The 24,899-nt window shown below is 50.3% G+C and overlaps 2 protein-coding genes across 7 annotated transcripts in view; both read left to right on the top strand.

Annotated features, from left to right (window-relative positions):
- slmapa (sarcolemma associated protein a) overlaps positions 1 to 3,844 on the top strand; it is an 80,472-nt gene extending 76,628 nt beyond the window's left edge. For 4 of the 6 annotated variants that reach the window (XM_084445990.1, XM_084445988.1, XM_084445993.1 and 1 more), the window contains 2 exons: positions 100 to 187; positions 899 to 3,843. In XM_084445990.1, coding sequence (XP_084302116.1) covers positions 100 to 183 — 84 coding nt within the window. In that variant the 3' untranslated portion in view covers positions 184 to 187; positions 899 to 3,843. Of the gene's footprint in view, positions 1 to 99; positions 188 to 898 lie in introns of all 6 variants that reach the window. The other 2 variants (XM_084445989.1, XM_084445992.1) reach the window with 2 other exon arrangements.
- A 5,120-nt stretch (positions 3,845 to 8,964) lies between these two features.
- The window catches only part of flnba (filamin B a), a gene marked incomplete at its 5' end in the record, with an annotated part of 82,586 nt that continues 66,651 nt past the window's right edge, over positions 8,965 to 24,899 (top strand). Inside the window, one exon of the mRNA XM_084445218.1 lies at positions 8,965 to 9,256. Coding sequence (XP_084301344.1) covers positions 8,965 to 9,256 — 292 coding nt within the window. The remainder of the gene's footprint in view (positions 9,257 to 24,899) is intronic.

The following is a 24,899-nucleotide window of genomic DNA, read 5'->3' as shown; positions in this document are numbered from 1 at the left end:
TCCCTCCTACGTTGGTGTAAGCTGTCCAGCCCCCCCCCCCTTTTGCGTTGACTAGTTTAATTTGAAGGTTGATTCTTGTAATGTCCCTTCCCTCCGTAGCCATCCATATTGCAGCCTGTCCAAGCCATTTTCATCGGTCTTATCCTGGCTTTGCTGTATTGGTGCTTCGGCCAGTTGTGGTAGAAAGGTACACAGCGCTCCTGTTGAGTTTGTGTCCGTGGTGCGTCCGTTCACGTCTGCATCCTCCTCATCCTCATCATCCTCATGGTCTGGTTCTAACACAGCGGTGCATGGCCCCCCGCCCCTCCCCCCCCTCTTGCCTGGCCGTGGCTTCTGCTGGACACTGGGAGACCTCCACCTCGCCCTCTCCTCCATCATAACAGGCCATCTTGCTTGCTCCAGATCACTAACTCAAATCTGTTTTGTTTTTTTGTCTCCATCTTTCTACTGTACTTTTTTTTTCCCGTGACTTGCTGTTGACCGTAGTTCCTTTGCTACTTTTTCCCCCTACTTCTGGTTTGACTGGAAACACGGCTCTTCTTGTTCCCATTGTGGAACAGGAAAGCCCTGTTTTGAGTTCCTTGTTCTTGTTCTACCCGAGGTGTCCGTCTCTCCCAGTGTAACTGTGCCCTCGGTCTCCTGCGCTCGCTGGAATCTTCTTTCTCTCTCTCTATCACTTATTTTTTTCCTCTTATCTTTTGCTCTCTCTCTCTCTCTCTCTCTCTCTCTCTCTCTCCACCTCTCTTATCTCCTCTCTCCATTGTCTCTTTCTCCTCTCTCCATCTCGCTCTTGCTCTCTCCCTGTGCCTTCTGACCTCAGCCCTTGTGTAGACCAGCTGGCAGTTTGAATCCCACAGTAACCTTGTTCTGTCCGTCTGTCTGTCCTTCTGTCCTCCAGAGAGGCTGGAGTCCATGGATGCCAGTGGTGGCTGTGATGGTTGCCGTGACAGCGGCGGTGCTTTACCCCAACCTATCCAAGAGCAGCAGCACCTGAGGAGGAAGGCCCGGTGACCACACCCCCTACGACCACGCCCCCTACGACCACACCCCTGTAGACCCTGCCCCCCCTTGCCATGCCCCCGATCCCGGCCCTCCCCTATACACCACCCCCTCCACGCCCTCGACCTCCCAGACCCCCCCCCCACACACACACACACGTTGGTCATTACCTCCAGCTGTCAGAAGTTAGTAGGGCCTCTGCTTTAAGTGTATAAAGTGTAACTGTATATATATATAGAGAGAGGGAATAAAAGTTGTAATTTCTACCATAGATTAAATACTATATCGGCAGTTCAGTTGAGTTTTGTTTTTGTTTTCTTGTTTCAGTTTTGGTGGGAATATTGGTATTAAAGTGGCCTAAACTAGGCTTGTTTTCTGATGGGTACCAAACATTTTCTTTTAGAGTTTTAGATGACGGATGAGAATGTGGCATCCCAAATCTGGGTTCTAAGCCAAATCAAAATCGATGTACTCTATTGTTGGGCACAAGGTTAAGTGCCTACTGTAACTAACATGAGAGGTGTCCGAGAATGCGCACACACGCACGCATCTAGTCTTTATTGAAGTGCCACTCATATCCTTACGGAGGCGTTTCTCTAAGTTGAACTAAGTTATTGAAAAAGAACATTTTACTAAACAAGCAATCACTTAGTGACTATGTCCAAACCAACATGCTTGTGAGCACCATTTGATGGTTTGTCACTGTACTCTGTCTTGTCTCTGTGTATTGTAAACTATGAACAAATATTCATGTTTAAAACACTACAGTACAGAGAATTGTAAAAAATAATAATTGAGAAGTTATTTGATGTGCTAGACTTATTTTGGTAAATGAGTGTGAAAGAGATACAAGAGCGATGTGTAGAGATAAAGAGAGATATGTTAGAGATCCAAGCTGTTGAACACGTTGTTCTGCTGTTCTGTTGAATGGCACGTTCTGCTGTTCTGTTGAAGGGCACGTTCTGCTGTTCTGTTGGATTAAAGTAGCAAGTTGACCCCAAGACCCTGGGAACAAAAAATGTCTTCAGTTTTTATGTCTTGAGATGATGTGCTGTAGTTGAACCCGGTGCGTGTCTGCTCTAGTCTGGCTCAAGTCTGGCGCGAGTCTGGTACTAGTGTGGCTCTAGTCTGGCGCTAGTCCGGCGCTAGACTGGTTCTCTGGTGGAAGGGCTGCATTCCTCCGTGGATCTGGCCGTTCACTTGGCAGGGATGAGGAGAGCACTCCTTCCCAAACATGTAAAGGCATTTGATTGGCGAAAGCAATCAGGGGTGCATGGGAATATCCACCGTTATGTCTTACACCAGAGTTGTTACCGACCGAATCCAAGTATGGAAGTGCATACTCAGGGTGTAGGAGTAGAGCATTGGGACGCAGCCCTCGTACCCCCCGCCCCTTCTGTAGCACCGCCCACTACACCGAAAAGGCTCTGGGACCGCACTGCTGCCTTATGGGACCCCTCGGTACCAGCTGGGGCCCTGTCCAGAGAGGACAACCGCTAGCCCCTTCTATATCCACACACTGGTGATCTATTAGGATTAGGTGGGTCAAAGAGATCAGGGTCACCATCTTGATTAAACCCATGTAGATTATTTCAGATCTACGCTTAAGTGTCCCATGGGAAGAGACTATTGGATGTTTGTTTTTTTTTTGTTTTTTTTTACGGGGTCTTGAATTTGGGACACAAACACTTTTGAGTATGTGTTGGTCTGGCTGTTGGAACCACATGTAAGCACAGATATGGTCAATGCAACCAGGCCTGTAGGCTTGTGAGTGAGAGATTGATGTTCTGTGAAGGACTGTTAACAGATAGGGCTGCATGTGATGGGAGGGTAGATATCACAAGGCCCTGGGTGGTGAATGGCTTCATCTGTTCCGTGTGCTGCGCTGTAAATAAAACACGCTCTTAGAAGTCATCCATCGTATCCCACTGTGTCATTCAAACGTCTTGTATCTGATGCCAACCCTGACACCCCCTGATCTGCTCCCCAAAGCTGCAGGACTACAAACAAAGGCAGATGTTATCACCAAGTAGCCTAGGCCAGGGGGGATGCTGGGAGTTGAAGTGAAAAGGTTGGGTTCCAGTCTCCTGGAGCAGTGGAACTTTGAGAACAATAGGAAACCTCTAATGTTCTAAACTGCTACACAATTCCACGCTCGGAGGGCCTGTCGTTTATGTGCAGGATATCGAGGACTCACTTTTTAGGCTTTTGGAAATCTGACCTTTGGAAACCAAGCTATTGCTATTACAGAATGTGTGTGCGGGAGGGGGGCGTTTCAGTCAGCCACAGTATGTGTTTGTATATATGTAATGTATGTATGTATGAATGTACGTGTGTGTAAATATACATTCTATACACAAAATAAAAAGTTGAATAACTGATAATGGTCACATGATCCACTGTGCTGCTGGAGTGAGTATTCTGATTGGTCCCCGTCTTGGACCTCGTTAACACGCTCGGTTGAACATGCAGCTTTCACAACTGTGGGTGTTTCAGTCCATCTCGATACGTATCACAGCCTGGTTGATCAATGTTAAGTGTATTTTTCAGTTTTATTGCTTGAATTAAATATATTTTTTCTTTAGAGCCACACAGCAAGTTCTCCAGGTAGCTCTACTGATGATTTTTGCCATGTTCATCTTTGATTGAACTATTTCTGAAAACTTTCTTCGTTCATATTGGGCTGACTGACCAAGGAATGATTCTAGGTATTTGGGACGTTTACTTGATTGAATGCATGTGAATTTTCACTAGTTAAATTTACAAACATAAATGTCCTTGAATTTGGATTGTAGACGGGTTCAGTGCAGTAGCCTACTGTATGTAGTTTATAGGGTAAGTCTTTGGGAGGACCAGTGTGTTTGTATTTCTATAGTATTATTAAGTGTTCGTTTCTGAATCATACATTTGTGGAATATATGTTCCAAAACATTTTCAAGGTTTTTCTTCTCCTGAAAGAAGTCTGATTCTGAAACCATCCAGACCAGTCATACACTACCATCTGTATATAGTTTTGTTGGAAACTATTGTTCAGAATATTCAGAATTCTTTTTTTTTAAGTAAATAATTGTTAAAATTCTATTTTGTAAAGGAAACATAAAAGTTACACTAGAATATTCAGAGTACAGATATTAAAGTACTTGCACTAACACGTGATGTGCATGATTTAATAAAAAACTTTACTCCTGTGCATGCCTTTTTTATTGAGTCAACGATGGTCACACTGTCAGACCTTGGCTGTAGGCTATTCAGTTATAATCCTAACCAGACTCCTCCATATTCAGACACATTTTCCTCCCAAACTGTTCACTATCTGGATGTCCCCCCCTGCTCTCAGAAGGGCCGGTCAGGTGAGTGGGAGACGAGGAGGGATGTCCCTGCTCTCAGAAGGACCGGTCAGGTGAGTGGGAGACAGAAGAGGAAGGATGTCCCTGCTCTCAGAAGGACGGGTCAGGTGAGTGGGAGACGAAAGAGAGGAAACATTCTAAGGTGAGATCAGACCACTGGGCTGTTGTTCTGCAACCACAAGATGGCACCGACTAACAATAGATTAGGCCGCACTTTGTATTAATTCATTCATTCGTTTATTGGTCAAGAGTAGGGTTGCAAAATTCCGGAAATGTTCAAAGTTGGACATTTTCAATAGGAATTTATGAGAATTAACGGTAATAAACTGGGAATGTTGGGGTACTTTATATGTACCAACTCTATTTGCCTTGTTATAAATAGACATAAATATAAACATTTTGTTTTGTCACAAGCAGACGTGCAGGCAAAAGTTTATAATAAAAAAAAAAAAATGTTAATGGCATTTTTTGTGCGTGGCTATAAGCCAACGCACCGTGGAGAGCAAATGTCGGGTTGTCCCTCTGTCCCTTCGCTTGTTGACCTGCAGTTTTATGTTGCTACCACAAGAGGCAGTGGTCCCAGAACCTGCGGTTCTATGTTGCTACCACAAGAGCATTTACTGTTTTCGGCCATAGGAGGGCAACAACAGGCTTAGATAGACAGTGGTTCCTTGTTCAGTTTCAGCAATTCAATGAGTATTTGAGTTAGGCTATTTAGTTTATTATAGTATAGACCCAATATGACGCGAGGGGGCGGAGTCTTGCCACCACTGTCCACGCCACGGACCCCACAAATCAGCCCCTGAGAGGGCTAGAGACACACGGTCTTCACTGGTGGGGGCAGGTGGGTAGCCCGGAGAGCGCTCCACTGCCCCCGACCCAATATGACGCGAGGGGCCGGAGTCTCGCCACCACGCCACGGACCCCACAACTCAGCCCTTGAGTGGGCTAGAGACACAGGGTCTTCACTGTTGGGGCAGGTGGGTGGCCCGGAGAGAGGTACACTGTCCACGACCAGCTCTGACCTGAGGGGGCGGAGCCTTGCCATCACGCCACTATCCTCGCCACGGATCCCACAACTCAGCCCCTGAGTGGGCTAGAGACACACTTGTCTTCACCGGTGGGGGCAGGTGGGTAGCCCAGAGAGGGGTCCACAGACCCCGACCCAATATGACGCGAGGGGGCGGAGTCTCGCCATCACGCCACTGTCCACACCACGGACCCCACAAATCAGCCCCAGAGAGGGCTAGAGAAACACGGTCTTCACCGATGGGGGCAAGTGGGTAGCCCGGAGAGGGCTCCACTGCCCCCGACCCAATATGACGTGAGGGGGCGGAGTCTCGCCACCATGCCACGGACCCCACAACTCAGCCCTTGAGTGGGCTAAAGACACAGGGTCTTCACTGGTGGGGGCAGGTGGGTGGCCCAGAGAGAGGTACACTGTCCACCACCAGCTCTGACCGAGGGAGCGGAGTCTCGCCATCACGCCACTATCCATGCCAAGGATCCCACAACTCAGCCCCTGAGTTGCTATCTTGCTCTTATTGTGCAGGATTAGCTTTGGAAGCATTGGAACTGATGTGTCCAGGCGACAAGACCCATCTTAATTTATCAGACATAATTTCATGTCATTTCAATTCACAGTTATTTCAGTAGCATGACTAGCTTCCGTCCTACCAGTCCTGAACAGAAACAAGCCAGCCACGCACATAAGCCAGGCTGGACCTGGCCTGGTTTTCTTACTCTATTTGTGAGTAGAACTTAAATGGATTCTACTGCCCTCTTAGGGTGCAGGATCATAGGAATACAGGAACTAGGCTACATTTAAGTTCCCTGTTCTAGGGGTCTGCGGTGGTGTAGCGGTGCATCGTGTTCTGGTGCAGCTGCCCACCAGGAACCGTTGGTCACGCCAGATCCGGATCCCAGAGGGAGTGGCCTATTGGGCCACCGCTCCCTGAGGGTGGTTAGTTTCATCTCAGTTTGAGAGTTCGTCCCACAACAGCAACCCTGTCTGGTGTTGGAATCACGGTTGTGAGCTGAGATAGTCATGACATTGTCTCTCCCTTTCACATTGCCGACCGGCCGGGTTGTGTGACGAATCCTCAACAGTTAGTAGAGGGTAATTGGACACTAGGGTCAATTGGCTACCAAATTGAATGAAAACGAGATGAAATCCTCAAATAAGTATATGAAATAAAAAATTTAAAAAATTGTTTAAAAAAGCTGTTATAAGCTACAAAAAAGGTCAACATTTCCGAGCTTAATTTACCATGGACTATTTCCGGAAATTTGGCGGAAATTTTCCACCCCTTTGCAACCCTAGTTAAGAGTTTAAATGTATTTATACAATGGTATAGATCCGGTCCATTGTCTCTATTGGTCAGTTTGCATTCCAGCCATGATGATAACCACGATGGGCCCACGCTAAAATGGAATGTTCGCACATCTTTTAATATCAATCCACCTCTTATTAATTTTCCAGATCAATGTTTACAAAGATGGGCTGTAGCATTGTCGTTGCCTGGCAACGGATCAGATGATCCACCAGAAAGGCTTCAGCAGACAGGAAGTCCCTGGGGCAGACGGGAAGTCCCTGGGGCGGCCAGACGCACCTGGGAACCCCCACTGAGACGCTTCTGCCTGCTGCTCTCATGACCTCACCGAGCCACAGTCTGCAGCTGTGCCACCTGGTAGTGTGACACAGACACCAGAACAGCGTTGGCAACACATTGATTTGACAGTCTGGTGGTGAGAATGACTACCACAGGGTAGGAATGCATGGCTCAGGGCGCAGTGACAGCGCCTCTTCATGAGTCAGACTGGGATGAACCCAGACAGACAGAAGCAGGAGGAGTGAGAGACAGGAGGAGAGGACAAGGATGACCAGGCAGAAATGAGAGAGAGAGAGAGAGAGAGGGAGGGAGGAGGGCAGGGAAGGAAAGATAAAGGCTGACAGGCCAGAGGAGAGACCGGCAGACCTTTTAATCTACAGCAGCTTTACAATGTGAGCTGGTGTTGGGTAAGAACACAGTACCTTCCTCAAGGGCACAACGGTATGCCTGGCCTTTCATTTCACTGGTCAGATGTTCTCACTGCTGGGCTACCTACCGCCTCCTAACACCTAACCTAACCCCCCCCAATCTAACCCTAACCTAACCCTACACCGCCTGGGTCAGACAGACAGACAGACGGACAGACAGACAGTCAAATAATGTGTCAGAGTATGAAGGAAGATGATGAATAGCCCCTCAGTTCCAGATCATGTGATCAGAGATAGAACACCAAAGCATTCATGGTGTGAAGGACATGGATGGTTTTAAATCAAATCAAATCAAACTTTATTTATATAGCACATTTCATACACAGAGGCAACACAATGCGCTTTACAGAGAGCAATGGGGGGGTGGGGGGTAGGAATAGGTCCCACCCCTACATATTCCAGAGGGAAGCAAAAAAAGTTTCACCCGGGGGCCAGAAAAGTGAGCTGTAAAAATTCTTCCTTGACCTCTCTCAACGAGACGATCGAGCAAGCTCCTGGAAAATGTTTGTCTATTGGCTAAGAACATATACTGTACAGAGCAGTAAACATGGGCTAGATACTTCATAAGGGAGACATGACTAACAGGAGAGTGCACACATAGTTACAGAGAAGTTGTCTACATGGTAGGCCATTATGTGTTAGCTATCACTGTAGTCTCTAAAATGATATTTGAGTGAATCATATAACAAAGCACAGTAAGCACTTTGCAGAACAGGCTCATAGAGAATGCCGCAAAAAGCTTAAAGCAGGCCTGAACTTCATAAGTAACCTTAAGCAAAGACCTGTTTGTGTGCAGTGAAATTAACTTTAATCTTGTTGAGGTTGTGATGTAATATCCCAAAGAATTTCAAAACCAGTAAAAATGTGAACAGCTGTGATGTCAGTGCGGGTGTGGTTCACCCCTGTCTCAGGAGGACGATGCTCCTCCCCTGTGACTCATCCAGAGAGATCTGCCCCAACCCACTGCTCTGGCTACCTGATGGGACAACAGCCAACAACAACCACAAGTCATACATCAAACGTTCCAGCCTGTTTATCATGGATGAAATGTAATGCTTTGGATCAACACTGAAGGTGGAGAATGGGTGGGTACAGTAAGGTTGAGGTTATGACATGTTAAGTAGCTACACGTTAAGGTAGTGGTATACTACAGATATGGCCCAAGCACAACACTACCTATCCTGTCCCTTTAGGCCAAACAAAAACTAATTGTCATGTGTGAATTCTTTAAGTGATAACACTCCAAATGCCACACCATCAGAAAAATATTCGAATCAATTATCGATGCATTTAACCTGGTATGAATACAGTAAGGAGTAAATTACTATTCCGTGAATATTACGATGTAAAATGTGTCCTAATTGGCTGCAAGTGTGTATGGGGGGTTGTGAGATCAGACAGGTGCAGCTGATTGGGCGCGGAGCAGTGAAAGTGGCGTCATCTACGGGAACCGCGCAGGCGCAACTCGATTGAGGTCTGAAAGACTCCGGACCACAGGGCACAGAACAACTCAGACGAACTTCAGCAAAGCCAGCGACAGGAGCCAGCGACAGATTTGAAAGTTCTAAAACAAGCAAAATGCCGGCTACAGAGAAAGACTTAGCTGACGACGCACCATGGAAGAAGATTCAGCAAAATACTTTCACGCGCTGGTGCAATGAGCACCTGAAGTGCGTGAACAAGCGGATAGCGGACCTGCAGCTGGACCTGAGCGATGGCCTGAGGCTTATCGCCCTCCTAGAGGTCCTCAGTCAGAAAAAGATGTACAGAAAGTACCACCCGAGACCCACCTTCAGGCAGATGAAGCTGGAGAACGTGTCCGTGGCTCTCGAGTTTCTGGACCGAGAGAGTATTCGCCTGGTCTCCATAGGTACGTTTCACCAACGACCCCAGTGGTCACATGGTTCAGTTTCACCTACACCGAATGCATTCTCCCCACGATATCTCAGCTTGAACATGTCTTTAGTAGGTGAAACGTATTAGCAGATGTACACAGGTGTGGTGATGAGGTGCACTCACCTGTAGTTTGGTCATTTTCAAGGCTATGAACGCGGCTTTCGTATGAATGAGCGCCTCGAGACGAAAAATAGGTTTCCATTATGAGATATGGGGATGGACACTTAAATGTATCGTTTTTAAATGATAAAGGCATTATATATTATATAAAATATATTATGCCTATCTATCTATCTATCTATCTATCTATCTATCAAAGCTTTATTTGTATAGCGCATTTCATACCCAGAGGCAACACACACACATATATATATATATATATATATATATATACACATATAGACCTACAGGTTTTCCAGAGGTGTTACTCACTGATGCTGATAGTAATTTATTGATTCACTTTAATTGATTTTGTTATTAACTTGCTTGCTGTAGGCTACTTCATTACTGCTCGCCCAGACTTTAACAGTTATAGCCTACTGCCTGAAATGGCAACATTTAAGTGGCTGGTGCAATGATTCATGATGGATGAGAAATCTAAAGTGGTTTGGGCATTGCACAATAATGTCAGTACATCATGAGATGATTTATAGAATCTCCTAAGGAAAATGCTGGTGTGATGTTGACTGATGTCTGTGGCGTTCTGAATCATCTCACTTGAAACGGCTTCATTGTCAGCGTTCCACTTAGACAGCGTATCGGTCGTATCGCCTCAGGAATCCTGGGTACGACACCATTCCACAGATCACTGAAGGATTGGTTCAATCGAAAGGACTGAAGCTATATGAGAAGTGTGGTCGACTCTGCTATTCATCCTTCATTCTTCTCCCCCCCCTCAGTCATTCACTCTCCCTCTCCCCCTCCCTCTCTCTCTCCCCCCCCCCCCCCCCCCCCCCTCTCACTTTCTGGTTCTGTCTGTATTTCATCATACCGCTGTAACACGTTTACTGATCTCGTTCTGAGCGAGTGCACAGCCAGGGACGCGTGTCTGATGAGTGACATCACCTGAGATCTCTGGAGTTTCGGCTCCGTCTCCAGGTGCTCGTGACGCTGGGCGGGGCGGGGGCGGAATAGCTGCCAAATTCTTTATAGTCTTTTCATTTGAGCATTGAGAGAAACAGGGCAGCTCAAGGGATGTGTGCTTATCTTACCCAGCCTGAAGTAATGTCCTAGTCTGAATGAACAGCTGTGGGTTAGAGAATCAGGGTTTGGGTGTAACTAGCCAATCACACAGTGACTCATTAGAAGTGAGCCAATCACACAATGCCTCTACAGGATGTGGGCGGAGACTGCGCCCCAGATGAAAGGTGGGTTAGATAACAAAACACTGCACATTGCTACACCGACACAGTCCAGTAAACGGGAGATTGTGGTGTTTGTTAAGGCTAGCTAACGGGGCCATTCTCTCCAGCTCTGCTGTTAGACGTCGTCTTTACGACTCAAGCCCCATCAGGCCTGTTTACACAGGAAGTGAGTGGATGGCTTCAATGGCCGAGGATTTACACAGGTACTTCCTGTGAAACACCTCCTTCCTGTCCAAAGATGGGCCATGTGTTTTTTTTTTTTATCTGCCCTTGAAGATAAAAAAAATAGATTTATTTTTGGAAAAAACGGAACCCCCTCTGATAACAGAATCAATAGGACTTTCCACCCACCTTTTAAAGGCCCGTTTTCCAATGAGGAACCATAGATGCTCAACAGTGCTTAGATTAACTAAGGGCGGTTGTCGAGCACAAATCCGAAATCCAAAGCACCATAGGAACGGTGTCGACTGGGTCATCTGAGTATTGTTAATACACCAACTTCAGTATATTCTTGAATCCCAATCTTGTTTTTGTACAACAACAACTGATTCTGAAGCCTTTCCTCAGTGGCTAATAACCCTAACCCAACAATGAACTCATGCTGTACTTCAAAAGCCTTTCCCCAACGCAAGGGTCTAGCTGCGTCCCATTCCTAATGACATATCGATCATCCTAAATATGGGTTGGATAATACCGTGGTCTCCGCGTGTCTCAGAATATCTCTGGTGGTTTTCTTGATGTTGTGAGTTTGGTTTTGGGCCTCCCTCCTCCGGAGGCGAGTCAGAGACGGGAGCTTCCCATGGGTGCGCTGACGCTGGCGAGACCACGCCTTGTTTTCCAACAGCAGACGGAAGCGTCAGGAAGCAGTGGACACGGCCTCTCTGACCTCCACTCAGCTCGTTCTTGTGCAGCAGTGTGTTTTGCACCACACCAGTTTTGTTAGTACAGATATTTCTGCTTCCCTAGTCCTCACAGTGGGAAAAAGGTAGACATTTTTACAGTAGGCAGGCAGAGAGAGACATGTTTACAGTAGGCGGGCAGAGAGAGACATTTTTACAGTAGGCGGGCAGAGACATTTTTACAGCAGGCAGGCAGAGAGACATTTTTACAGCAGGCGGGCAGAGAGACATTTTGACAGTAGGGAGGCAGAGAGAGACATTTTGACAGTAGGGAGGCAGAGAGACATTTTGACAGTAGGGAGGCAGAGGGAGAGAAGGGAGAGGGAGAAAGGAGTGGGTGGAAGGACTGGTTGAGTCAGACAGGGAGCAGACTGTTCCTGTTTGCTTTTCAAAGGCAGCCTGTAATCAACAGGTTTCGATGCCCCTCACAGTAGCAGTTCATAAATCTGGTCTGTCCTACCTGTCTGTCTGTCTGCAGGCCTGTCTGTCACTCTGCCAGGAGGCTGACCTTGGAGACTGTTCAAAGCTGTACCCCCCCCCCCCCCCCCCACTCCTCCTCCCTCGCAAACAGAAACCAAACAGATCAGAGTGTAGAGAGGAGAGGAAAGTGCGCTCATGCTTTTGGAATCCACTGCCGTTTCACCGTCTTATCTTGACTGGAGCCACAAGCCGGCGCACAACACAACACAGGACAACACAACACAGGACAACACAACACAGGACAACACAACACAACATAGGACAGGACAACACAACACAACACAGCACAGGACAGCACAGGACAACACAACAAACACAACACAACACAGGACAACACACACAACACAGGACAACACAACACAACACAGGACAGGACAGCACAACAGCAACACAACACAGGACAACACAACACAGGACAACACAACACAGGACAACACAGGACAACACAACACAGGACAACACAACACAGGACAACACAGCCCAACACAACACAGCACAACATAGCACAACTTAGTACAGGACAGCATAAATTAGTATAGCACTGGACAACATAACGCAGAATAGCACATCAGCACAGCAGTTAGCCAGGCCTACACAATGCTCTCAGCCCAACCCTAACCCTCATCAGCCCAACCCTAACCCTCATCAGAGGGGTCACCATCGGGGAGTCACGTTTCTCTGCTGTGTGTTTTCCAGCTGACATCAGTGCAGTGAGGAAATCCACATCAACCCCCCCATCCCTTCCCAGTTAGTTTACACTCTCGTCTAACGCACATCACGACTTGTTCAGATAGATTTCAGTTAATCCAGTGGTATTCCTCTTGTTCTGATATTGAATGTTTAAACGCCCTTTAAACCTGCTGTTTGGAGGTGTTGGTCACAGATGAATGGCCAACCTGAGTTCCTCTGTTCTTGGTGAGGGTCAGGGCTCGCCTCTCTGGGTGAAATTCATCACCAATTAAGACAAACTGGTCAGTTCCCACCAGCCAGGCTGTCCAAGGAGCACAGAGCAGCTCCTATGGGGACACCGCCCCCCTTTTAATGCATGTGTGCATGCGTTCTTGTGAGAAGGAGAGAGAGGGAGCGAAAGGGCATAATTTATGGTTATTGCCATGACGAATGTCCATCCATATATCATGTGATAAAGTCGTGTTTCCCAGCTGTATACCTGCCTCTGAGGGCCCCACCCAGGCTCCAGGGCCGAGGTCTCCTGGCTGGGCCCCGCGTAGAGGACATGGGACACGCTCACCACACAGGTCTGGAGCTCAGGACGGGGGGCGGGTGGGGATTCTAGAGCATACTTCTAACAAAGGGGGGGGTCTACCAAATACGTTTTAACTGCTTTTAATATTTTTGAAGCATACAATTGCCAAAAATGTCTTGGTAAGCTAAACATTAACATTTTGGACAATTCTATGCTTCCAACTTTGTGTGAACAGTTTGGGGAAGGCCCTTTTCTGTTCCAGCATGACTGCCCCAGTGCACAAAGCAAGGTCCATAAAGGCATGTTTGGTTGGGTGAGGTTGGTGTGGAAGAACTTGACTGGCCCTCACAGAGCCCTGACCTCAACCCCATTAAACACCTTTGGAATGAACTAGAACAGAGATTGTGAGCTAGGCCCTCTCGTCCAACATCAGGGTCTGATCTCACAAATGCTCTTCTGGATGAATGGGCAAAAATTCCCCCAGACACACTCTAAAATCTTGTAGAAATCCTTCCCAGAAGAGTGGAAGCTGTTATAGCTGCAAAGGGGGAACCAACTCCATATTACCTACAGTATGAAATTACAAGGGCATGTGATAGAAGCTCCTGTTGGTGTAATGTGTAGGTGGCCCAATACTTGAGTCCATATAGTGCACATAGCAGACAATGAACCAACGTGTTCCAGCCCCTTGCTGAACTCTGACGAAGTCCGGAGGGCGGAAACGCGGTGGTTCATTGTCTGCTGTGTACAGTATGTGCATTAAAAGCAGTTAAACATTATTCCGGAGTGTGTACATGTACCACCACATTGCCGTCCTACTTGTGTGAATAATCTCAAGCGTGCTTGAACAAGCTGCAGTAACAGCTTTGCGCCGGTGTGCCAGCCTGAGAGGGACTTGTGAAATCAAGAGTCTCTCCATATCTTTGACACACACACACACACACACACGCTCTCTTCCTGTCCAGCCAGGGGTGGATGGGACCGGGGTAGAGGTAGGGGTGGATGAGAACAGGTTAGGGTTAGGGGGGGTAGGGTTAGGGGTGGATGTGAACGGGTTAGGTTTGGGGGGGGTGGGGTTAGGGTTAGGGGTGGATGTGAACGGGTTAGGGTTGGGGGGGGGGAGTTAGGGTTAGGTGTGTATGGGAACAGGGTAGAGTTAGGGTTGGGGGGGTTGGCGTTGGGGGTGGATGGGAACAGGGTAGAGTTAGGGTTGGGGGGGTTAGCGTTGGGGGTGGATGGGAACAGGGTAGAGTTAGGGTTGGGGGGGTTAGGGTCGGGTGTGGATGGGAACAGGGTAGAGTTAGGGTTGGGGGGGTTAGGGTTGGGGGTGGATGGGAACAGGGTAGAGTTAGGGTTGGGGGGGTTAGGGTCGGGTGTGGATGGGAACAGGGTAGAGTTAGGGTTGGGGGGGTTAGGGTTAGGGTTAGGGTTAGGGGGTGGATGGGAACAGAGTGGGCTTGTGTTGGGAGAGCGGTCGGCGCTGGTCTGTGAGTTGCAGCACGTCCGTGCAAAACAAACAGCGATGGGCAGAGAGCCAGGGTCCAGCAGCGTCCTCACATAGTCGGGGGGGCCTGTCAACCCCCCCGCCCTCCTCCTCCCTCTCCTCCTCCTCTCAACTACCCCCCCATCCTCCTCCTCCTCCTCCTCCTCCCAGTCAGCAAGCCTGGCTTTGTCAGCAGTGACTCATACTCAAACACTGCTCACACAGCCCATCCATTAGAGGCGCTGGGAACCCTCTAAGCTCCAGTGTTGTTCCTCATCTCTTAAGAGTGAGTGGGTGGGTGGGTCGGTCAGTCGGTCATCTTTAAAAAGTCGAGAGCTCTTTTTTTTTTACCTTTGACACTGAAGTTTTCAGGGCACTTGTCCTCTGAGCCAGCCCAGCTCAGTTTCAGTACAGGGTGTGCGTTTGATATGGACTGGCTGCCACCCCAAGTGAACTACAGAGAGAATCCAATCAGAATGATTTGAGGTGTGAATGTTCCTTTTCTAGTCTGCCTATCGTGAAGTGCTTTGCCAGGGGGCGTGGCCACGGCAGTGTATCAACAGCTCTAGATGACTCCCTCAGATTGCAGAGCATGGGTGTGTTCCCATGACAGAGCCGTAGGTGAGAGGGTTTGGGTAGCGAGAGGGATTGGCGTCTCTGGCACAGGCTCCATTTCTCTTCCTGCTTTGTTAGAGGACGCAGTCTCCTCCCCTCCTCAGGGAACGTTTAGTGTTTCCTCAGCTCCTCAGGGAAGGCTCCAGAAAAGGGGTGTTTTCCGAACGGTCGTTATACGGGTTAGTGGACAAAACATAGCAGTTTAATTGTCCCGTTCACCGTTCCGCTCCAGCGCATGGTGGGAGTGCTGCGCCGGGGAGTGTGGGAATAGAATGGCTCAGAACAGGGTGGACATGGACCACTACATACAGACAGGGTGGAAATGAACCACTACATACAGACAGGGTGGAAATGAACCACTACATACCAACAGGGTGGACATGAACCACTACATACCGACAGGGTGGGCATGGACCACTACATACCGACAGGGTGGACATGGACCACTACATACCGACAGGGTGGACATGGACCACTACATACCGACAGGGTGGGCATGGACCACTACATACCGACAGGGTGGGCATGGACCACTACATACCGACAGGGTGGACATGGACCCCTACATACCGACAGGGTGGACATGAAACACTATTGAGGGCTCAGGCCCTCACCCCCCCCCCCCCCCCCACACACACACACACACATACTGTACTGTACATGCACACACACACAGACCACAGTGCTCCTCAGAGCATGCTGCACTCTATCCTCTGTTTCTACTCTACATCGACTGTCTCTACTCTTCTCCCCTAGCGCACCCAGCCCTGAAACACACTCTAGCACCACAAAGACCAGAGGAGAGGAGAGGGAGGGAGGGAGTTTGTTGCCCTGGAGAGGCGGATATGTGTACATACTGTACTGTGCACGCCTGACTACCTGGCAACTACACTCCCAGAGCGTGCTCTCCCTCTCTCTCCCCCTCTCTCTCTCTCTCTCTCTCTCTCTCTCTCTCTCTCTCTCTCTCTCTCTCTCAAAGAGCTTACCCCAACTCCCAGAGCGCTCTCTCTCTCCCTCGCTCTCTTCTCTCTCTCTCTCTCTCTCTCTCTCTCTCTCACTCAAAGAGCTTACCCTAACTCCCAGAGCGCTCTCTCTCTCCCTCTCTCTCGCTCTCTCTCTCTCCCTCTCTCTTCCTCTCTCTCTCCCCCCTCTCTCCCTCCCTGCGGCTCCTTGTCCTGCTGCCCAGAGTAAATGGGACCTAACCAGCCTACCTGCCCAGTCAGCGAAAGAGCCACAAGACTGACCAGAGGCTAGAGGCCAGCCTGTGCTCTCTTGTGCTACGTCACCCTCCACTCTGCCAGCGCTGTAGGTGTCATGTCTCCTGTTCCGCCCGCGCCCACGCCGCTGTTGGTCCTGGCAGGCTCCGTCTTCCTGGCCGGCCAGCCAACCAGCGCCCCGGTCCCCCGCCAAACACTCCGCGGTCGCCATGGCGCCGTGCGCCAAACAATCATGCCGGCGGTCACGCTGCGTTCTAGAGAGACCCTGAAGGAACCGCCGTTCTGCTGAGCTCTGCAGTCTGTATCTAGGTTAGCGTCTCTACCTCGACCTTGAAACCCCAGGGCGGGGGGGGGGCAGGGGGGTCATGGCAGGGCAGCAACTCAAAGGTCGGACAGGAAATGCACGTTCAACCCGTCGGCGTGGCAACGAGAGTCAACAGTCTGTGTGGGTCTCAGAGCGGTGGTGTGACCTTCCATAGGCCCGGGCCAGATTCCAACCAGTCAGACTGAGAGGTGTGACGTCGTCAAGGAAGCTGCTCCTTATTACCCTGATGTCTCCTGGGACAGAATGAATGGAGGGTCGTGACCCCCGTGGGGGCGGAGCTAACGGGTCAGCCTCCCCAGGGTGACCTCTTCAGTAGTGTTGCTGTTGGCCGACTCCGTGAGGTGTCGTCTCTCCAGACGGTCATTCTAGGGTCTCTCCAGACCCTAGCTCGGCCAGCTGTGCCACTACTCACATTGATCCGGCACCGGCCGTGCCAATCAATTAGCTCGGCCGGTCTCAAGACCCGGCGCCGTCGGCCAATAAGGCAGGAGTTAATGTTTTACTCCCGGCTCCTGCATCCGGCCCGTGCCACAGAGTCGGACCGGTTCTGAACTCTACTGACCACCGAGTCGGACCGGTTCTGAAACTGACGGTGGAGATGTTGGGGTCATGTTGAACCTGCCGGGTCTCCTGTATGAAACTCACAAAGCCAAAGCCGGAGTGGAAAGGTGGCGTTTGGGAAGGGGGGGGTTAGTGCACGCTCTCATGTTTCAGGCATTGTTACTCATCATGTGAGCGCGCTACTCCTCTCCAGGGCCAAGCCAGCTTCCCAGAAGCCCGGGGTTCTTTTCCCCGGACGCCTGAAACACCTTCGGTTATGAATGACTTATGGCTTGGACGTGTCGGGACTGGTAGAGAACGTAACCATGTTTCATGTTTTATGAGTAAAAAAGTAGCCCTGGACAAAGAAGGCTATAGAAATGGGCTGTTTGTGTTTGGCAGGATCCTCTCTCTCTCTCTCACTCTCTGTAATGGTGTCTGTGTTTAAAGTGTGGATACATTACAGCTCCGTGTCACGCTGCCACAACTCGGCACATCCTCCGGGGTTTGACACAGCTTCTGCGGACAGCGTAGTGTTTAGCTTGGCCTGTCTCGCGCCAAACAACTTCAGAGGCTCACAAACCCTAAAGAGGCTTCAAAAGCTCCCATTTTTATATGAAGGCAAGTCGAGGCACAGGGTTCAATTGAAGAGCAGCGCTCTCAACCTAAAATCCCCCGTGCTCGGTTTCTGCTGGAAACAGTCCGACGGTACAAGCTCTACCGCTAGCTACCGTTCACGTAGCCGTGCGCTCTACCGCTGGCTACCGTTCACGTAGCCGTGCGCTCTACCACTAGCTACCGTTCACGTAGCCGTGCGCTCTACCGCTAGCTACCGTTCACGTAGCCGTGCGCTCTACCGCTAGCTACCGTTCAGTAGCCGTGCACTCTACTGTGCCTGGCTATTTTTACCCCTTTTACCAGCAACCATTTTGACAATTTTGATGTCATTGCAGGGTAAACACAGGTGTGATTAATAATATGTTTTCTGCGCCACCACCAAACCTATGGTGCTTAAATGAATCGCTATCTCCCTGGTCGTGGGCAGCATCCTGTCTCTCTCTGCCCAGGAGGAACGGCGGTGTGTCTTGTCTGTCACACAAAGACACTCCTCATTTCTCACCCCCAGTTTCAATGCTATCGCTGCGGCCAGAGCTGAGCCGAGCTGGGCTGGTCTGTTTGCTCTCCTCTCTCCTCGTCTCCTCTCCTCCACAAAGACGGGAGGTTGGGGGATGACACACTGGCCTCTTGTGTCCCTGGCTACACAGCCTGGTAACCTGAGACCAAGCAGCCAGCTAGGCTTACCTGGAGCTCTCTGGCTCTCAGGCATGCTCCCTTCAACACACACACACGCACACGAGAACACTCCTCTTCCCTCAAGAAACGCTCATTGTATCTATAAAGACTAATGGATTGGCCCAGGCTTTCCAGAGCAGAGCCTATAGGCCTCTCCTAGGCTACCCTGCTCAGGGGGGGCGGTCTCTCCTAGGCTACTCTGCTCAGGGGGGGGGGCTATAGGCCTCTCCTACGCTACCCTGCTCTGGGGGGGGGCTATAGGCCTCTCCTAGGCTACCCTGCTCAGGAGGGGGGGGGGTCTTGCTTGTGGGCTACAACAGCACTGTAGTCACACAGTAGAAACCTGAGGCCCAGTGATCAGTCTCCTGTGTGTGTGTGGGTGTGTGGGTGGGTGGGTGGGTGTGTCGGGGGGGGGGGGGGGTGTAATGCAGCTTATTGAAGGTTACATTCCTCAGTCTGGGTATAGCTGTTGTTTAGACGTTGGCCAGATCGGTGGGTGTTGTGTCGTCATGTGGAAGGACAAGCGCTTGTTTTGTTCCTCTCCTGCTGAAGGTTATAAACATGTCTTTGATGTTTAGTCTCCTTTACAGAGAGGGAGAGGGGTGACAAGAGTGAGACCGATTTGATTGTGATGACTACGGATCAGTGTGATCATGTGACACCATGGGAGCATCATATAGGCCAACAAAGAGATGATGATGGTTGGTAAAGTATTGACAGGATGCATTCACAGCTAGATCCTCCAGAACAGGCCTCTGGCCCAGAGCCATGTAGACTGGTGTGTAGGGATGGGAATTGAAAACCGGTTCTTGTTGAGAACAGTGAATCGATTCCTTGGGATCGTTAGCCAAAATCCTTAACGATTCCGCTATCGATTCCTGTCGTTGCTGCGTATGCGCGATGACGTCGCACGCATGATGCCTTGTTTTGTTTTACTAGACCGCGGTAGAAGAGGCCAGCAACATGTCGTCTAGGCATAAACTTTCGAAAGTGTGATTACATTTCACGCGACAAGATGACAACACGGCCACTTACAATGCTTGCAAAAACCTATATCATCAAAGGGGGGAAATACTACAAATATGCAAAAACATTTGGCCACAAGCATGCGATAACTTTGCAGGAATGTCACGTTTTTGATGCGTTCCGGAGTGACGACAGCAGCGCAGCTAATGTTATTGTCAAAGGTAAACTCCTCCAGAGTCCTTGTCTATTGTTAGTCCCATTTGTTTATTTGTGTAAACCAGCTTTCACTATATGAATAATCTCCATTTCCATCCATGTAATTTAGATGATGACGTTCAGTCAGGCTGGTGGTAGTCGGTCTGAAAAAATACTGATTTGTTTGTCAGTTTTTTTTATTTATAGTTCAAGGTGAATTAATACACCTAAAAAACAGCACTGTAATTGGCATGTTCAAAGTAGTACATATAAAAGAAAATTAATGTTAATAAACCTTTTTGTACTCTTTTTTTTGCCCAATGAGAATCGATAAGAGAATCGATAAGGAATCAGATCGATAAGCAGAATCAAAAATGGAATTGGAATCGCTAAAATCTTATAAATTCCCATCCCTACTGGTGTGTTCAGCTCACTGGATGCCAGCTTTGACTGCCCATGTCCTGCTGGGGGTGACCATGGATATGAACATCCATCCACACACCAGGGGATTTTTCCTTCAGTCGGCAAGTCAGTTAGCCAGTGAATCAGTCAGCCAGCCAGCCAGCCAGTCGGTCAGCCAACCAGCCTACAGATTGCTTCCAGCAGTGGGGTTGTTTGAGCCAGACCACAGCTCTCCTGGGTCCCTGTGCGATCATGGGGACGCAGTCAGGGGCCACATTAGTGATGACCTCAGTGGAGGGAAGCAGAGGAGGAGGGAGGGAAGGATGGAGGAAGGAAGAGAGGGGGGTCAGAAGAACTCTGACCTTCACATGACATCATTGTGTACCCCCCCACCACACTGCCCCACCACACTGCCCCACCACACTGCCCCACCACACTACCCCCCCTACACTACCCCCCCCTACACTACCCCTCCTACACTACCCCCCCTACACTACCCCCCCCTCCACTACCCCCCCCTCCACTACCCCCCCTACACTACCCCCCCCTACACTACCCCTCCTACACTACCCCCCCTACACTACCCCACCACACTACCCCCCCCTCCACTACCCCCCTCTACACTACCCCACCTCACTACCCCCCCTACACTACCCCTCCTCACTACGCCACCTCACTGCCCCACCTCACTACCCCTCCTCACCCCTCACACCCATGCAGTATAACCCCCCCCTCCCTTTCATATCCCATTGCTGCCCCGGAGCCCCAGCTCAGCTCACCCCTCAAGCAGGGGTTTTAAGTGTGTGTGTGTGTGTGTGTGCGCGCGCGTGTGCACGTGCGTGCGTTTGCGCGCGCATTTGCGTGCGCGTGTGTGTTTGCGCGTGCATGCGTGTGCGCGTGACATTTAGTCATTGAGATTACGCCATAGTACATGGGTGCCTCACAGGACTGGACCTGAGTGGGAACATGTTCAGGCCCACGGCGGCGAGGATGACGACATCAGCATGTGGGCGGAGTAATAAGGGGTGAGAGATCAGAAATGAGAGCTCCCGGTCATCGCGGCAACCCTCTGCACTCCAGCCTAGATGAGTGGGTGTGTGGGTGGGTGGTGCGGTGCAGTGTGATAATGAATGCAGAGACATGATGTGTGGAGCTGCGGCTAGGCCTGCGTGTGTGTGTGGTTGTGTGTGTTTGATGATGGCATCATCATGGGTTAGGATACCTCCACACACCCCTGCCTGCCTGGGGGGCTTGAATACAACATGCAGATGAGTGGAACACCAGATTGATAGATACCAGATAACACACCCACATTTGGTTAAAGATACCAGATTACACAGACTCATCTGGTTAAAGATACCAGATTACACAGACACATCTGGTTACAGCACCAGTTGAGAGCTGAATTTTGATGGCGTTTCCAGAGGGATGGATTTAGTTCTAGTTACGAGGCCAACGCTTGGAACCGTGGGGGTTCGCGGGTCACCAGTATGACCACAGGGGAGGAGTCTTGAGCTTGAGGGGGTTTTGGAGGTCAGTGTTGTACAGCTTTGACGAACGATTGGTCTGGATCTTGTGTTTGTGTCTACAAGCCCCCAGAGGCCATCCTGCTGAGGGGAAGCTGTCCTGTCACTGGGCCATCTGGAGCCTCGGCTCGCAGGCCGATCCAGCCACAGGCCCCTAGTCCAACACATGACTCAGATTAACACCCTTCTGTTAGGAGACAGAATACATCATGAAACAAGCAGCATGGGAGCGTTAGGCCCCTTCCAGAAGCCCCCTGCCGTCCCCAGACTCCTGAGTGGTTCGGAGAGGGGGAGACAGGTCTCGGAGAGGGGGAGACCGGTCAAAGTGTTTTTTGCGACGTTGGCGCGTATTCACTTGTATTTACCGATGTGGTGATGTACAGAGATGCTGCTGCCTCTCCTCACCCGTCTCTCCTCACCTGTCTCTCCTCACCTGTCTCTCCAAGATCTGCTTTCTGTGGACTTGTCAGTGTTCTGCCTTTCGGAGTCTCTCCAACTGCTTGTCCCACCACTCAAGCACTTGTAGAGACCCCCTCACCCCTCCCCCTTCCCCACTGTTCTCCTGCACCACGACGAGGGAACTCAGCACTGATGATGATGATGATGAGGTTAATGTGAGTGTCACAGCAGAACTGCTAGATCTGAGGAGCGTTGAGCTCGGGGAGCCAGAGAGGCCAGGGGGTTCAGAGAGCCCAGGATGTTGAGAGAGAGCCCAGGATGTTGAGAGAGAGCCCAGGATGTTGAGAGAGAGCCCAGGATGTTGAGAGAGAGCCCAGGATGTTGAGAGAGAGCCCAGGGTGTTGAGAGAGAGCCCAGGGTGTTGAGAGAGAGCCCAGGGTGTTGAGAGAGAGCCCAGGGTGTTGAGAGAGAGCCCAGGGTGTTGAGAGAGAGCCCAGGGTGTTGAGAGAGAGCCCAGGGTGTTGAGAGAGAGCCCAGGGTGTTGAGGGAGAGCCCAGGGTGTTCAGAGAGGCCAGGGTGTTGACGGAGAGCCCGGGGTGTTGAGCCCAGGGTGTTGACGGAGAGCCCAGGGTGTTCAGAGAGCCCAGGGTGTTCAGAGAGCCCAGGGTGTTCAGAGAGCCCAGGGTGTTCAGAGAGGCCAGGGTGTTCAGAGAGGCCAGGGTGTTCAGAGAGGCCAGGGTGTTCAGAGAGGCCAGGGTGTTCAGAGAGGCCAGGGTGTTGACTAAGAGGCTAGGGTGTTGAGAGAGCCCAGGGTGTTGACGGAGAGGCCAGGGTGTTGAGCCCAGGGTGTTCAGAGCGCCCAGGGTGTTGACGGAGAGCCCAGGGTGTTGACGGAGAGCCCAGGGTGTTCAGAGAGGCCAGGGTGTTCAGAGAGGCCAGGGTGTTCAGAGAGGCCAGGGTGTTCAGAGAGGCCAGAGAGAGGCTGCAGGGTGTTGACGGAGAGGCCAGAGAGAGGCTGCAGGCTGGTGACCTGACCAGACTGTTAATGGGCTACTGGGGGCGGGGCACTCTGTTCTCTCCTCACCCCTCATTGGCTGCTCTGAGAAAGGGGACTCGGAGGGGGGGAAGTGATCTCATTGGAGAGGAATTCCCTCCACTAGGTACTGTTCTACTTGCCATGTGCGCACACACACACACACACACACACACACACAGGGGCTGATGTCATGATTAAGGCTGGATGGTTAGGAGGGGTGAAGGGCAGCTTCAGGAGCTGGTTTGGACTAGTGTTGCAACCATGACGAGATCATGTATCAAAGGCCAAAACGCACGTGTGTGTGTGTGTGTGTACAGCACACACACACACACCTTCTATGTCTTGACGTTATATGGGATGAATGTTTCAATGTGAATGAAAGGATTAAGGGTAGCCACAGAATTTGAGCACCATTCTAATAGTCTCCTAAAAAATGCCATTAATTGAACCCCAGCCCCTGGAGCAGAACAGCCTCTGGCTGAGTTGTAACTGGACACGGTCAGAAACCGGCTGATTCACTGTCGTGCGCTGAGCTGTGATGGTGCGAAACCAGCAGCTGTTCCCCCTACAGCAGCAGGTATGAGGTCACGGTGAAAAACGAGACGGCCTTGTTGGAATCCGCCGACTGCTGCTTGTGCGTCTGTCCAGTCACATGTTCCCAGAATGTCACACTTCTCTGTCACACAGTCATCGTCTGGCCGCCAGCTCCACAGGTGGCTTGGCAGAGATTGAGGGAGGTGTTTTTTCGTGGTAAGATGACACAATCCAGCCCCAGACAAAGGCCTTTGTGTGCTTCTCAGAGAAACCCTGTTTGGAATGCAGTCGGACAGTTTACCCCAGGAGTTTCCATGGGAACAGTTTACCCCACCGGTGGCCTGGCCGGTTGGTATGGAGGCAGTTCAGGGCAGGTGTGCCTGTTGTCCCTCTGCCATTCAGACGGATCCACCCGAACCCTGGACCACAGTACCTACTCCTCCCAGCGGGGGTTTCCTCCATGCAGATCAGAGTTAAACACTGCATTCTTTGGCAAATAAGACTTTTGACATTGAAAGAGTCTTTAGGAGACCGTGTGTGCGTGTGTGTGTGTGTGTGTGTGAGAAACGCCAAGTGAGCTTGAATGTTCGAATGCTGGAACTTGTTCCCTCTCCTAGTTTTGTGAAGAGTTCTCATGTGGCGTTGCTGTGCCCTCCTCCGTGCCCTCCTCCATGTCCTCCTCCGTGCCTTCCTCCATGCTATCCTCTGTGCCCTCCTCCATGATATCCTCCATGCCCTCCTCCATGCTATCCTCCATGCCCTCCTCCATGCCAACCCACCCACCAGCTCGGCCTGCCTCTCCACAGCTCTGACCACACGGCCCTATGAGCCCACACTGGCCTGAGCTGGAAACATGGCTCAATCGCTGGTTCTTTCTAGGCTGTTGCCTGTGACTCAGCTGACTTGGACCAGAACTCAGAACTCTTAGGATTCTGCAAAGCATTTATCAAACAGAATCCACCCTCTCTGGGCCTGATCTACTAAGAGCCCAAATAAAGAGCGCAAAATTGCGTGTGCAGTCCTTCAGATTGCACGTGTAGTTGGAATGCGTTTTGCGGGTGATCTATCAAAGATGATTGTGTGAATGGTGTAATGGAATTACTGATCTAGTAAAAAGGATTTACCAAGATTCGCTCAAA

Source organism: Borostomias antarcticus (genome assembly GCF_949987555.1).
Source record: "Borostomias antarcticus genome assembly, chromosome: 11".
NCBI lineage: Eukaryota > Metazoa > Chordata > Actinopteri > Stomiiformes > Stomiidae > Borostomias > Borostomias antarcticus.
Note: the sequence above shows the minus strand (reverse complement) of the source record. Positions and strands in the feature narration are given on the sequence as shown.